The sequence below is a fragment of the Canis lupus genome, chromosome 24 (assembly GCF_048164855.1).
Source record: "Canis lupus baileyi chromosome 24, mCanLup2.hap1, whole genome shotgun sequence".
Taxonomy (NCBI): Eukaryota; Metazoa; Chordata; class Mammalia; order Carnivora; family Canidae; genus Canis; species Canis lupus.
In genome coordinates this window covers 31,879,785-31,895,362 of record NC_132861.1, presented here as the reverse complement: position 1 = coordinate 31,895,362, position 15,578 = coordinate 31,879,785, and the positions used below count along the sequence as shown (strand labels likewise).

The 15,578-nt window shown below is 46.8% G+C and overlaps 1 protein-coding gene across 3 annotated transcripts in view; it reads left to right on the top strand.

Annotated features, from left to right (window-relative positions):
• PTK2B (protein tyrosine kinase 2 beta) overlaps window positions 1–15,578 on the top strand; it is a 126,592-nt gene that overhangs the window by 104,558 nt on the left and 6,456 nt on the right. For 2 of the 3 annotated variants that reach the window (XM_072796187.1, XM_072796189.1), the window contains exons 16-24: window positions 870–954; window positions 1,198–1,298; window positions 1,564–1,679; window positions 3,371–3,471; window positions 3,666–3,755; window positions 4,663–4,867; window positions 7,711–7,819; window positions 9,459–9,524; window positions 10,795–10,920. In XM_072796187.1, the coding sequence (XP_072652288.1) occupies window positions 870–954; window positions 1,198–1,298; window positions 1,564–1,679; window positions 3,371–3,471; window positions 3,666–3,755; window positions 4,663–4,867; window positions 7,711–7,819; window positions 9,459–9,524; window positions 10,795–10,920 (999 nt within the window). The remainder of the gene's footprint in view (window positions 1–869; window positions 955–1,197; window positions 1,299–1,563; window positions 1,680–3,370; window positions 3,472–3,665; window positions 3,756–4,662; window positions 4,868–7,710; window positions 7,820–9,458; window positions 9,525–10,794; window positions 10,921–15,578) is intronic. The other variant, XM_072796190.1, reaches the window with a different exon arrangement.

The following is a 15,578-nucleotide window of genomic DNA, read 5'->3' as shown; positions in this document are numbered from 1 at the left end:
TGAAATACCAGAGAGTGATAGAAGCAAGAGTCATTTCCCAGAAGGATAGCAAGCCTAGAGAGCAAAATGGAGGCAGGACCTGGGTAAAGGCTGGCTGAATCTTGGAAGGCAAGGACATGGGGAAATATGAGAAAATGTGAGAAAAGGAAGAGCAAGTTCTGGGGGAGGAGGTAATTTTGAGGCCATCAATAGGGCAGGAACCAAAGAAAAGAAGTAGCAAAAATGTAAAAGCCAACAATAAAAAGAGAGAAAGAGACCAGGACACTGCATCTGATGGCTTTGCACATGCCACTATGCCACTAACACACTCCACACATGCCACTAACGATGGGCAGAGCACAGGGCCTTAGCCTCAGTGCCCTGATCTGGACGGCCAGAGGCTTGAGTCTCAAGGGTTCCTTCTGGGCCTGACATACCCTGATCAAGAAGCAATGAAGTCAGGGCACCTGGGTGGCTCAGTCAGTTAAGCATCTGCCTTCAACTCAGGTCATGATTTCAGGGTCCTGGGATCAAGCCCCACATCGGGCTCTCTGCTCAGCGAAGGAGCCTGCTTCTCCCTCTGCCCCAGCCCCCTTGTGTTCTCTATCACCCGGCACTCTTACACTTTCTCTCTCAAATAAATAAATACAATCTTAAAAAAAAAAAAAAAAAAGAAAAAGAAAGAAGCAGGAGTCGGAGAGGAGTGGGGAAAGACAGTGGAGGGCAGATGGAGGAAGGGGAGGAACGTGCCTTGCAGAGACCAAGACACCCAGATATTGTCTGTTAACTGTCACCCAAGCCTGTGGGATGACCTGGCAATGCTGGGGAGGGGACACTTTCATTTGAGCACTGGGCTGGCCCAAGGGACTCTGAACAGACTTTCGTTACAGAAAGGGGAGAAAATCAATGTAGCTGTAAAGACCTGCAAGAAGGACTGCACTCTGGACAACAAGGAGAAGTTCCTGAGTGAGGCAGGTGGGTGTCCCCTGGGAAGTGACGCAGCCCCCATATGAGTGGGAAAAGACCCCTGAGACTACACGGATCTCCAAGAAGGGAGAGGGACCTGAAACCCGGGATAGAGAGGGTGTGAACAGCTCAGGGACCTCCGTGGGGAGGAGGGGTTTCACTCCCCATTTCTCCCAGTTGGGACAGGCCAGAGTGTTTCTCACAATGGACCTTAGAGCCATTCTGGTCCATCCCTCCTTCCCCCAATTTCAGTGATCATGAAGAATCTTGACCACCCGCATATTGTGAAACTGATCGGCATCATTGAAGAGGAGCCCACCTGGATCATCATGGAATTGTATCCCTACGGTGAGGTGAGCTGGAGGTGGCCGAAGCGGAACCCTGTGATGACAGCTAGGCCACAGCTGATCAGGACTTCGGGTGGGATGCATTTAGAGCATGGGCCCTTAACTCCCAGTTTCCTGCCCTCTGTATTTGGCTGAAACAACCCTGTGATGGTTTGTAGAAGAAATTTCTGAAACATCTTGCCAACTTGGGTTTGCCAGGGAAGGGCTGGGTGGCGAAGACCCCTGCTGAGGCTGTGCCGGGGTCTTGATGGCATCTTTCACCTTCCTACAGCTGGGCCACTACCTGGAGAGGAACAAGAACTCCCTGAAGGTGCTCACCCTCGTCCTGTACTCATTGCAGATTTGCAAGGCCATGGCCTACCTGGAGAACATCAACTGTGTCCACAGGTGGGGATGGGAGGAAGCTTGGTTCCTCCACCTGACCATAGAGAGGTTGTGGTGCTGCAGGCCTCGGAGTGGCACAGACAAGCATTGAGACCCCATCTTTGGTCCCGCCTAATGTGACACCTGGAGCACCGGCTAGGGACCCACTGTCCCATCTGAAAAGTGGAATTGCCATATGTCCCTCAGCATTGTTATTAAGAATAAATCTAAGGTGCCAGGCAACTGATTGTAACTCTGTGCAATCTAGCCTGCTTCCCTATGGGGCCTAGGAAATTGCTTGCTCTCCTCAGGCTCACCCATTTGATGGCACATGGCCCAGGTTGAGGGATTGGACTGAGGCAGTGCAGGGAGGATCCTGGGGTCTGGGCCCTTCCCAGCCTGAGGAGCTGGCCCCCCACTGGTCCTCAGCACCCCTGAGCTGCCAAGTCCTATCCTCCCTCCGGCTACAGAGTGGGCCCCTTTTCCACCTGGCTTTGTTCCCATCCCCTGAAAGAAGGTTCCAGCCCCAAAGGATGTGATCCTCTGGAGGAGACAAAGGGGGGGTGCTCCCAGACAATTGGGGTGAGCAGGTGAATTCTTCAATCCAACACCATGGACATGGGATATGTGGCCTTGTGGGTGATTCTATGCTAAGCAATGTGTGGGAATATAAAAATTCATTCATTCAGTCCATTCACTCATTCAACACATATGGAACTTCTACCCTGTGCTTTCAGGCACTGTCCTCAGCTCTGGGATAAAGTTGTAATCAAAACAGACCAAAAATCCCTTTCCTTGTGGAGCTTCCCTTATCTAGCACGAGGGTAAAATTCAAGATGTAACTGATCCTGAGGTGAAGGTGGCGGGATCACAGATCTGTTTCCTTTGGTTGGGTGAAGTTGTCATGCTTTGAAGTCAGCTTTTCAGTAATAAAGACAAATGATAGAAAGTGGAGCCTGCCTGTGAGAAGTGAGCAGATGAACCTGGGGTTAGAAATGATGCCAGGAACATGAGGTAAACTGAGTCAGTGAGTTAGCTCTGGAGTTGGGCTGCCTGGAATGACCCCTTCCCCACCCCACCCTGGGAACCTACTGAGCAAGTTCCTTCAGCTCTCTGTATCCCCATCTCCTCTTCTGTACGGGGTGGGAGGGGGTGGTCCTGAGGGGTCTCTTTGTCACAACGCAGGGTGTGTATAGCATTTGGGTGGTCCTGACTGTCCCGTGCTCCATGGAGGGTATCTGTGAGCCGTTGTTCTTAGCCATGACAAAAGCCTACAGTCCAACAGAGTTGCAGAAGCAGGGGAAAAGCAGGAAAGTTGGTGGGGCCCTCCCTTGAAAGTCAGCAGGGTACAGCATCCCTGGCAGAGGGGAGGAAACGGCCAACAGGGCAGGTGTGTGGAGCAGGTCCTGGGAGCCTGAACTAGGCTTCATACTGGGGCCACGTGAGAAGGGGTGATGGGAGATAAAGTTCACCAGGGACGTAGAAGGAGGTGGTGATGGGGCCTCGTGCGTGGTGGGACCTGGACGGTCAGCCCAGCCTCCCGCCTGAGCGCAGCTTCAGCAAGATGACTTGATGGGTCGGCAGAGCGCTGAGCAATAAAAGCAGCTCCATTCTGCTCTGGAAGCTGGGACCCTGGCCAGTACTCTCCTCCTTTATCTCTCTGTCCATCTGTCCGTCAGAATGAAACATTCTGAACCTTCACGTCTCTCTCCCAGGGACATCGCCGTCCGAAACATCCTGGTGGCCTCCACTGAGTGTGTGAAGCTGGGCGACTTTGGCCTTTCCCGGTACATTGAGGATGAGGAGTACTACAAAGGTGAGGGATGTTTGGCTCCTGCCTTGTCCCTGGAGGGGTCGCTGTAGGCCCACCCTACCCTACCCCCCAAAAAAAAGAAAGAAGGAAATGCACAAGCCCAGGCCGAGGGTCTCTGGAGAATAAGCTGTATTTCTGAATCATTCTGGATCTTTCTTCACTAAATAACCTCTGTAAATCTCTTTGCCCCTGCAAAGCCTCTGTGACTCGTCTTCCCATCAAGTGGATGTCCCCTGAGTCCATCAACTTCCGCCGCTTTACGACAGCCAGTGATGTCTGGATGTTCGGTGAGTGGAATTTCAGAGGAGTATGGGAAAGAGTTCTGATTCTCCCCTCCATGACCAGGCTAAGAGGGGGCACAGGGGGAAGGGGTCTGGACCCCCACCCTCGGGTTGCCAGGGTTCTGTTTTGCTATAGCCACTGAGAAGTCCCAGAAGTGGGGGAGCTAGTGGTGGGTTGGGAACGACAAACACTAAGAGCCTGCCTGGGCAGTGTTGGTTAATTTTCCTGGAAAAGTCTCCTGAGGTGAGTGTACTCTCCACCAACCAGTCCTGGGGCTGACTTGGGGACCCCCCCAGAGGGGATCAGACTCTAAAGACCAAACTCTGAGGTTTGTTCTGAAAAGGAGGTCTAGGGATAGGTGAGAACAAGACCAGGTGATAGATGGACAACCCCTAGCAGAACACACAGCCACATCCACTTTCCCTCTTCGTTCTCCACAGTCAGCTCAATAAAAGCTCATGATTATTATTCCCATTTTCCAGATAAGGAAACTGAGGCTCAGGCCGGCCAGGGGCTTGTGTTGGCAGCAAGTATGGGTGCTAGGCTGCAAACCCCAGCTTTTCCATAGGGTCTTCACTCCCTCTTAAGAGAAGGCACTGGTGGTCCCAACAATATGCCTTTAACCGCTCTCTCCTCCTTGTTCCATGAAACTTAATAGCTCCATGTAGAAGGGTTCTAGGGAGGGGAGCCTTAGTTCACTTGCAGATGCAGGTGACTGGTCTCTCAGTGAACCACCACTGTGACCCCAGGGATGCTAGAGGGGGATGCTAGAGGGGGATGCTAGGGAACTTGGATGTCCCTGGCAGGGACTGTGTGCTAATTGCCATGGTTTTTCCTGAGGAGGGTGGACTGGCCTCTCCAGGCACGAGTCCTGCCCAGTGCGGGTCCTGAGCCCTCTCTTCCTGCCTTCAGCTGTATGCATGTGGGAGATCCTGAGCTTTGGCAAGCAACCCTTCTTCTGGCTGGAGAACAAGGATGTCATTGGGGTGCTCGAGAAAGGGGACCGGCTGCCCAAGCCCGACCTCTGCCCACCTGTTCTCTACACCCTTATGACTCGCTGCTGGGACTACGACCCCAGTGAGAGGCCACGCTTCACTGAGCTCGTGTGCAACCTCAGGTGACCATGGAGGAGGGGTGGGGGCTGCAGGCACAGGAACTCTAGAAAACAAGTCTCCTCTTCAGCTGCTCTTAGAAGCTCACAACAAATGTACTTCCCTAAACAAGAGGTAGTTGGTGTCCTCATGGCCACCTTACAGATGAGAGGAATCAGGTTCAGAGCTGTAGCAGTGATGGATGGGGCTGGGACTTGTACCAGGACCTCCCCTCTGAGCAGCACAGAGCCATGTGTCCAAGTGGAATTGGCTGGTCCTCCCAGCAGAACCATGGTGCCGTACATGTCACAGAGGCTCAGCAGCTCTGCCAGAGGACAGGGGATCGGAACCAACTTCGCGGTCAGATTGGAACTCACAGAGGTAGCCTGGCTAAGCCTCACCATCTTTTTGTTTTGTTTTGTTTTTTTATTAAAGATTTACTCATTTATTTATGATAGACAGAGAGAGAGAGAGAGAGAGAGAGAGAGAGAGAGAGAGAGGCAGAGACACAGGAGGAGGGAGAAGCAGGCTCCATGCTGGGAGCCTGACACGAGACTCAATCCCGGGACTCCAGGATCGCGCCCTGGGCCAAAGGCAGGCGCTAAACTGCTGAGCCACCCAGGGATCCCCTAAGCCTCACCATCTTGATATCTCTCAGCCTTGAGCACAAGATGTTGCTCCTAGTGTGTGCTCCAAAAATATTTTTTTAGGATTGAGCACAAAGTCTAAACTAGACTTTCACTGACATGCCTGTGCTTTTTGCAGAGATTTGAGGGGTGCCTTACAGGAGGCCCAGCTAGGGCGTAGGACCTGCAGCACCCTTGTCCCTCTCTGCCTTTGATTGTTTCTCCCAGGTAGCAAGGAAGGGAGTGATTGATTTTTGACCATTAAGACAGTGACCCTGGGGGTTGCCTCTCCCCTCTGAATGGAGCATGGACAGCCTGAAGGTCTGGTTTTTCACCCAAGAGCCATTATTCTCCGTGTATTAGGAGGTTCCTGGTGAAGGGTCAGAGTATCTTAGAGGGTCTCCCTATTTGCATCCCAACAGCTCCTCCTTGGGTGGTCTGACTACCCCCCTCACTCCCCCACCCGCATCCTTTAGGGCAGGGATCAGCAAACTTTTTCTGTAAAGACCCAGATAGTTAATATTTTGGGCTTTGCAAGCCATATGGTCTGTGTTAAAACAACTCAACTCTGCCATGATAGCTCAAAAGCAGTCATAGACAATTCATAAATCAATGAGTGTAGCTGGGTTTCAGTAAAACTATTTGGGGGCACAGAAATTTGAATTTTATGTAATGTTCACATGTTGTGAGATTTCTTCTCTTTATTTTTTTCATTCGTTAAAAAATATAAAAAATATTCTTAGTTTGGGGCCATACAAAAATAGATGGAGGGTTGGATTTGGCCTGTAGGCAAAAGTTTGCTGACCTCTGCATTAGGGGATCTAGTGCTTAATTAATGTTAAAACCAGTGACTTTGAACACTGCAGTCAATGGGTTGGCATTTTTTTTAGAGAAAGAAAAGAGCCCCTGGCAACTGCTTTGCAGGGAGACACCCCAAGGGAGAAGCTGGAGCAGTGGAATGACACCTAATTTGCTTGTTGGGGCCAGGGGTTCCAACACAGCCTGCAAGGCCCCCAGCTTAAAAGACCTCTCTGTACTTGTCTGTGCCTTGGTTGACACCCCTGATCAATTCTAGTTTCATCTTTTGGTTCTTCATAAGGGAAATTTGAGAAGCCAGAGGGTTCCAGGAAAAGTATTTGAAAGATGTAATTTGAAAGGGCCAAACCTCTGGGGTGATGAGGGTAAGAGGGGGACCTTAATTCATTCTGGGGAACTATGAGGAGTTGTGACAGGTGCTTCTCCGTGGGCTGGGAAGCATGCCCCTTTAGAGGAGCCAGGCCAGCCCCCACCATGGATGGAGTTAGGAGCAGGCTTTCTGGTGTAATTGGAAGGCTATCCAAAGACGCCAAAGACCCCAGGATACCTCCCTTATGCTATATCCTGGCAATCCTCCATTAGAGAAAGGATTTGACGAGTATTTCCCAATCCTGTGGGCATAAGAGGGGCCCTTTTAATGTCAAATTTTGAAAATTCCTCCCTGCAACAATAGTTACATTTTCAGAATTTATTGATTGGCAAAATGCATTAAGCTACACAATGAATTTTTTATATAATGGGCAGTATAATACAGGTACACTTGAAAATACAATGCGAATATTACATACTCAGTAGCACATAATACTTGGTCTACAGATGATGCTTGGTATATATATGGACATGTGAATTCAGGGACCTCATATAATCATTCCAGAGTCCTCTAGGGTCTGTGATTCCAAGGCTAGGAAACACTGGATTGAGTAAGAAAGGCAAGAAGTGTGCACAAAGCTAACCCGGGAGTTGAATTCACAGCCATTTCTCATTAGTACACACCAGGAATGTGTTGGTGGGTGGTTTAACAAAAAAATAGGAGATGTAGAACACAGGTCTTGGTCATGAAGTTGGCTGGGATATCAGAAATCTGTACAGGACGTTGGTGCCAAATAGCAGGCACAGGAAGGCAAGATGTGTGGGAAAGTGGGCAGGAAACACATTAACTGCCTTGTTGGACTGGCTCTCCAAAGACGTTTTATCCACCATATATCCATTCCTGTGATTCTCCTAACTTTACTGTGGGAGAAGCAGCTCAGGGTCCATCTTCCAGCATTCTCAGAGGAGTCTCCCCAAGCCACTCTGCTGAGGAGACAAAATGGGATTCTGCAATCCTTCTTTGGGCCTATCGAGGCTTCAGAGCAAGAAGTGCAGAAAAGAATCCCCAAGAGCATCTTTAACTTTGTTCCTCTTTATCTGACCTGACTCCTTGGCAGTGACATTTATCAGATGGAGAAGGACATTGCTATAGAGCAGGAGAGGAATGCTCGCTACCGACCTCCCAAAATCTTGGAGCCCACAGCCTACCAGGAACCCCCACCTAAGGTAAACCAAGCCTGGACTCTTGGATCCCGTAAATTAAGCAGAGCTGGGTCTCCATCTAGCCCACTCCTGGCCTAACTATATACCTCCTCTCTCTTCCTCCAGCATAGGCAGGATGTGCTCCTATGGTCCTCTTGGCCCTCAACGCCTCTGTCTATAAGCACTAAATTCAGCACCCATTACATGGATGTCCTGGCAGGTGTGATCTGAGTCCCCAATGAGAGCAGACCCCTTGGAGGGCAGCTAGGGCAGAGAATCACCCTGGAAACTCTTCCCTTGAGGGGCTGGAGCACTTTTCTTTCTGGTGTTTTTAGATGTCCCTGAGAGCACATGAATGGGGAATATTCCCAGGTCCCTTATGTTCAGTTTCCATGTCCACAGCCTCCTTGACATCTCTGAGCTCACAATCCAGTGCCCTGCTACCATGCCATTAAGTGGATGGATTTTTTTTTTAAAGATTTTATTTATTCATGAGAGACACAGAGAGAGAGAGAGACAGAGACAGAGACAGATACACAGGCAGAGGGAGAAGCAGGTTCCGTGCAGGGAACTCGATGCAGGACTTGATCCCAGGACTCCAGGATCATGCCCTGGGCTGAAGGCAGGTGCCAAACCACTGAGATACCCAGGGATCCCCAAGTGGATGGACTTTTAGGGATCATGTCTGTGTTAGTCAGCTCAGGCTGCTATAACAAAATACTGCAGACTGAGTATGGAGGCTGGAAAGTCCAAGATCAAGGTGTTGGCAGATTGATTGTCTGGTAAGGACACTCTTCTTGGCTTGTACATGGCCACCTTCTCACTGTGTCTTCACACAGCAAACAAAGCAAGAGCTCTGCTGTCTCTTTTTTTTTTTTAGATATTTTTTTAAAATTTATTTATTCACAAGAGACACAGAGAGAGAGGCAGAGACATAGGCAGAGGGAGAAGCAGGCTCCCCGCAGGGATCCCAAGACCTCGGGATCACACCCTGAGCCAAAGGTAGAGGTTCAACCACCGAACTACCCAGGCGTCCCTCTGCTGCTCTTCTTATAAGGACACTAATCCCATCATGAGGGCCCCACCCTCATGACCTCATCTAACCCTGATTATCACCCAAAGGTCCCCCCTCTATATACCATCACACTAAGGGTTGGGGCTTCAACATATGAATCTCGGGGGCGGGGGGGAGAACACAAATATTCATTCCATAACAAAGTCCTATGTGGTCCAAAGTCTTTTTTCACTGTCCCCTTTTGCTTGGCATACTGTGATCCTTCCCCAGTAAAGACCCAGCTCAGTTTGCATCTCCTCCCTGAGCCCTCAGTGATATGTTACCTCTGAAAGTCTATGGCTTTTGACAGCTGATTTGATGGGTGTTCCCATATCTAAAGAGGTTACACACCAGAGATCGGTAAACTCTTCAATTAGTGATGGCCCCTGGGAGGGCAGAGAGACTGGCTTCTTTATATCTAACCATCACTCAGCACATAATGGGTACTCAGTACATGAATGCAAATGATTTTAAAAATAACTTTGCCTCTCATCTCTCCTCCATTCTGAATAAACCTTGACCTGTGTCCAACCTGATATTCCCCTTGGCAAGCTCTGCTCATTCAAGGAGAGAGGCACAGACTGACTCATTTCTGTGTTTTCTTTCCAGCCCAGCCGGCCTAAGTACAGACTCCCTCCACAAACCAACCTCTTGGCTCCCAAGCTACAGTTCCAGGTAAACATGTAACCAGAGGGCTGGGAAAGTTTGGGGCCATTCCTCGTCTCGGACCTTCCTAAAATTCCATTCTTGTGCCTTTGGGGACTAATAATTGCCTGTTTGGGTTAAGGAGATGGATTGACTGCATTGACTCTTCTTGGTACCCACAAGAGAATTTGAAGTGAGTGTGTCCAGATAAAAAGAATCAAAATACAATTCTAGTAGGCTGTCCTCAGCTAAGACTTGCCTTAAGCTCAGTCCATCTGTCCATAGTATTTGTTGCTCCATGTCCCTGCCTATAGCTACTTCTCTATGCCCAAGGCCACCCTGGCCCCTTCCTTGAGCAGAGCTTTCTAAGAAGGAATTTCAAGCAGTTGGGGACAGTTGATGTTCCTCAGAAAATGGAATTGCTCCCTGGGGCTCCCCACGGAGGCTCTGGGCAGAATCCAGTGGCCAGAAGCTGAGAGTAAGTTTCCGTCTGTGCTTTCCTCATGCCTCCATCATCACCAATCATGGGATCTTCCCAAGCTGTTGGTCCCTGTCTGAGAATGTCTCTGTCTTGTGTCTCTGTCCAGCATCTCAGTCACAGGGAGCCAATGCCCATCTCTTTTCTTCTCTTACATCTCTCAACTCACAATCACTGTCTAACAATGGAGCATCTCAACCAATAGAAACGATGTCTGTTTATCTAGTACTCCTTACAGAATGGTGGTGTCCCACGGTCATATATTTCTCAAGAAAATGCTCCAGTACCAAAACAATGCTAAAAACTAATAGATAAATCCTTGTGTGAAGAAAAAAAACCTTGATACAGAAGATAGAAGCAATATTCCTAAAAAGAATCATATCTTTCTGTGATGCTTAACATAGTGATTAAATACAAACACACAAACATTTCTGTGGGCTAATCATATCTGTCAGTTTGTGACATGCTTATAAAATAAAACTCCTTCTGAAGAGTCCTGAAGGATGAGGCATGGACTCAGTAGGTCAGTGACATATGTAGACCCCATTGTATGCAGACTGTCATGGTATTTGACTGTCAGATGAATAAGAGGCCACAGTGGCTGCACTAACTCCTAGCCAAGAGCTGTGTGTGCTGCCCTGCATGTCTCCCAAACAGGACCAACGAAATGCCCACACCACATTCTTTGTTAATTCCTGAAGAGCAAGTCCTGTGTCTCCTGTGGTGCCCATTATTGTTTCTTTGTGCTCATGTTTGTAGCAGCTAATTGTTCACCTTCTTGCCTTGTCCCTGTGCTGGTGCTTCTTTGCTTCTCCTGAATAGGTCCCTGAGGGTCTGTGTGCCAGCTCACCTACGCTCACCAGCCCTATGGAGTATCCATCTCCTGTAAACTCGCTGCATACCCCACCTCTCCACCGGCACAATGTCTTCAAGCGCCACAGCATGCGGGTAAGAGGGCTCTGCATGCTGGTTCCTAGCCCGAACTCAAGAGACTGCTAGAGGGAGGTGTCTGGGACACTAGGAAGCCCACATCCTCTGGCTCAGGAGGTACCCTCCATGTCTTAATGCACCAAACAGCCCACCAAGGGGCTCTGTAATTCCCTCCTTTGCAAACACATTGGAAGCTGGGGGTCAAGCCAGGCTCTTCTCCCAAGGACACCAGATGAACCTGGACCTGCCCCATATTCTGATGCTGTGTCTCAGGGCCCTTTCCTCAGCCCTGGGGGGTAGTGCAGTGTCTTGTGGGCAGAGGGCAACCAAGCCTGATGGTGCCAGAGAATAAAAGATCCTGAAGGCTCTGTCCGGTTCTGCCCTTCCTACCTGATTGCTTCAATCGCTGAATCTCTCCTCAGTCAAAAGATAGGTTTCCTTGTGGCTGCACTTCTGCTGCTTTTGTAAAAGTTGTTGTTGTATGGGAAAGAGCTTGGGGGTTAGTGTGGAGCTAAGCCACCCCCTTCCCAGTCACGTCTTTGTGTAACTGTCAGTGAGGCCCTGAGTAATTCGTGGACTAGTTTCTAATTGTCAAGTCTTTTTTTTTTTTTTAAAGGCAGAATTACTTGTAAAAGAGATACTACTTGTCACTTCTCAGCACCCATCTTCTCCTTCAATGGAGCTATGGTCAGCTACATGAATATTTGATTTATTTTACTGAATGGAGTCTTGGTATGTGACAAAACAAACCAAATGCATTTATTTTAGTTCTAACTCCGTATACATGCATGATATTTCAGGCTCAGTATACATGACAAAGTTTTTAGAAAAACTGCATATTTATTATAATACATATATAACATATTATTATACATATAATACATATATAACTGCATATTTATTATAATACATTTGAAAAATATAGAAAAGTTATGTTGATACATTCTGTACCATTATTTTTAATTTAGAAAAAATTTAAAATGCATAAGGTAACTTAGAATTCTAGGCAGCAAGATCTATTGTGGACTAAATATTCCCCTGACCTAGCTAATTTTCCTCTTTTAAATTAACTTAACCAATTTATATCTTAGCATATACTTAACAATAATAAAACTGCATTTTTAAGTATGCACTATAATTTAGGCAATGTTCAGTTCCTCCACCTTCCTGTCGTTGACTCCATTCATAATTGAGTTTTAGTGAGTTTTGCTTTAAAATGTACCCTTTTAGATAAAAGGTATTTTGTACGTTTCCGGGGTGCCACTGCCTTTGTCTAATCTCTGCTTCACCATAAGGACTTTGTTCAGTTCCATAAAGACATACTGTGCAGCAGGAAAAAAAAAAGACCTTTTGTGTCAGAGATTTAGAAGTACTTGCCGTAAGGGAGGTCTGCCTAAAAGAATATAATGAATGTTTCTTTAAGTAAACAACAACAAAAAAAGTAAAAACATAAAATCCATTTTATGATATCCATCAGAAAGACTGAGAGAACTTTTTTCAGGTAGAAAGAATGCTGGAAAGGTATAATAGGCTTCCTGCAAAGCATCTGAAAGCATTTAGCAAAAATCAGAGATGGTTTCCACACAAAAACAATTTTTCTACTGACTGACTCTCTTGTCTGACGCATCTGGGAATCTTGCATTCCACACAAGAGTCAGGATGGCAGCAATCTCCCTCTTGAAGACCTCACAATTGAGGTTTAAAATAATACTAAAATTCAAGGACTACCTTGAGCAGGAATGCTTTTGCCAGGCACTGTCCTAGGTGCTGAAGGGAGAACAGGGCGGGTGGGGGGGAGGTTCTGCTCTCAGTGAGCTTCCAGCAGCCAGAAGGAATAGGGCAGGTGCACACCTATCTGTAATGCAAACATAAAGCTGTGAGTGGCACACAGAGGTAATGCACAGGTACAGTGGTAGTTCAGATGAAGAACAGCTCTTTCCAACTTCTTTTGTTCAGCTGGGCCTCGAAGGATGGGGAAGATTTGGACAGGAAGAAACTGGGGTGTGAGGGATAAAAGAAGCAGAGACATCAGTAGGAACCAAGACTGAGTGATGGGAAGCCACAGGGCAAGTGCAGGAGCTGTTTGGCTAGAACACAGGAGGATGCATTTGGAGGTAGAAATAAGGCTGGCAAGATGGGAAGGGGTAGTCAAATTATGCAAGAAGCCACAGCTTGCAATAATCATTTTAGGACACCACAAGCGCCTGATTCCTTTTAAAAAGTGACCAGTAACATAATTATCCATTGCCTGATAAGAGTATCTGAGGTACCTTGTAGACAAGCCCTAAAGTAATCAATTTTTTAAAAACATTATTTTCTCTTGCGTTGTATTATGAAATTGTAAGACATAGGAAAACATTTTCCAATCCATGTTGAAATATTTGGTGAGATGGTGATCAGACCTAGGGCATCCTAGACAGTTGAATAGTGGGAATTTTGCTTTAACACTTACAAAACTATACAGTGTTTTCTTGAGTCTACTGACTTCCTCCACCAGTATTTAGTCTTTCTTAGTCTAATCTAGTCTCACCTGGAGATTCCTAGCTCAGTATTCAGAATATTTGACACTTAGTTCCCGTGTGTCGCTAGTTGTCAATAGCCTGGGGTAGCCATACTACTGTGTTTGTAAGTATCGAAATTTAACTACAGATATTTATAACCTTCAAATACTCTCATTTTGGAGCATCAGGCTCTGTGAAATAAATCCTACTTATTTTATCAATTCTGTGATTGTAAAATACTCTTACATCCTGAAACTCATTTTCTTAAAATAACTCAGTAGCCTTCAGCTGAGATGATCTTGCCTCCGAGGGGACATTTGGAGATGTCTGGAGGCATTTTATTACAGCTGGAGAGATGCTAAAGGCATCTAATGTGTGCACTTGCTGCTGAGCATACTACGACTTACAGGAAATCTTCTCCAATAAAGAATTATCTGGCCCCACATGTTAATGGTGCTGAGGTTGAGAAACCCAGTCTAACTGTTGCTTACTTCACCCTATGAGAACAGGGACACTGCATATTTTACCATTACTGCCCTCCTAGCACCCAGCCCTATGCCTGCCACATGGTAGCTCTTTAATAAGTGTTGAGTAGAGTAACAAAGAATATTGCAGCAAGAAATCTAACTTGCGGGGGGATGTATTGTTAGAAATTGAGAGCCCTGATTGAAGCTCAGTGAGCACTAGGAGAAACAGACCAATATAACTAATTTGAAACTGTGTTGTTATATTCCAGTGTGTTTTAAACAGTTTGGTGAGGAAATCTTTTTTAGAGGCTTGGCAGAGATTATGACTTGCTAAAGTAGATAGAGAATAATTTTTAGCATTCTATGCACTATGCAAGTGACTTGTATGTAAAATGGCCACTTTAAAAGCAAAGATCTAAAGAGGCTGCTGGTTTGGGTGTCATAGAAAGGTCCTGCCCCTGACAAAGGCCATCCTGGGCTTTATGCAACCAAAAGAACAATAATAGCACTCATGAGTCCAGGAGGCCAAGGCGATCGTGTGCAGCAGAAAAGTTTGAAGGGATGGAGCAGATGATGATATAAATGAACTCTGGGGAGGACTAGAGGAAAAGAAGTAGTAAGAAAACATGTAACAATGGAAAATTACTCAGCCATTAGAAATGACAAATACCCACCATTTGCTTCAACGTGGATGAAACTGGAGGGTATTATGCTGCGTGAAGTAAGTCAATCAGAGAAAGACAAACATTATATGTTCTCATTCATTTGGGGAATATAAATAATAGTGAAAGGGAATATATGGGAAGGGAGAAGAAATGTGTGGGAAATATCAGAAAGGGAGACAGAACATAAAGACTCCTAACTCTGGGGGACGAACTAGGGGTGGTGGAAGGGGAGGAGGGCGGGGGTGGGGGTGACTGAGTGACGGGCACTGAGGGGGGAACTTGACGGGATGAGCACTGGGTGCTATTCTGTATGTTGGCCAATTGAACACCAATAAAAAATAAATTTATTATAAAAAAAAGAAAACATGTAACACCTTCTGTTTAAGAACTCGCAGGTAAAACTATAGTTCCAATACCCTATAAATGAGTTAAAGGAGGTTAATAAAGTTAGATTAATAAAGTTAGGGAGTTACTGCACATCCATAGATCCATTATTTAAGTCTCGTTCATTACTTTCTCTTAGCTCATGCATTTCTTTTAGCCTTTGGTTAAATAACCCAAGTTCTTAGCTTAATGAAGAGTATATTGTCATAAAAAGGCACAATCACATGGGTGTGCATACTGTCACTCCTTCCCTCAGCCTGCATTCCTCTGTGGACACCTTTTTGGGACTGCACAATGGTGAGGTTAGAGGTAGCACCACAGCCCTTCAAAGCTCCCAGACCCCTTGCCACGGTGTTCAGATGGCCATAAGGACCCAAGGCTTCCAGGAGGGCTGGCTTTGCATTTTGAAATTTATTAAGTGACAGCAACCATGACAAATGCCAACTGAGAAAATAATATTAGGGCAGTAATTTGAAAATGAAGTTGTATGAGCAGATCATGTAATTGCTTAACTACAGTGCATATTCAAAGCTGTGCTCTCGGGTTTGACAGTACACAGCAACACAGCCAGATGCTCAGGGTTGACAGACCCAACAACTGTCTGCATATACGACTGTGGATTTACGAACAATCTTACAAGAAAAGAAGCAGCTGGTGAG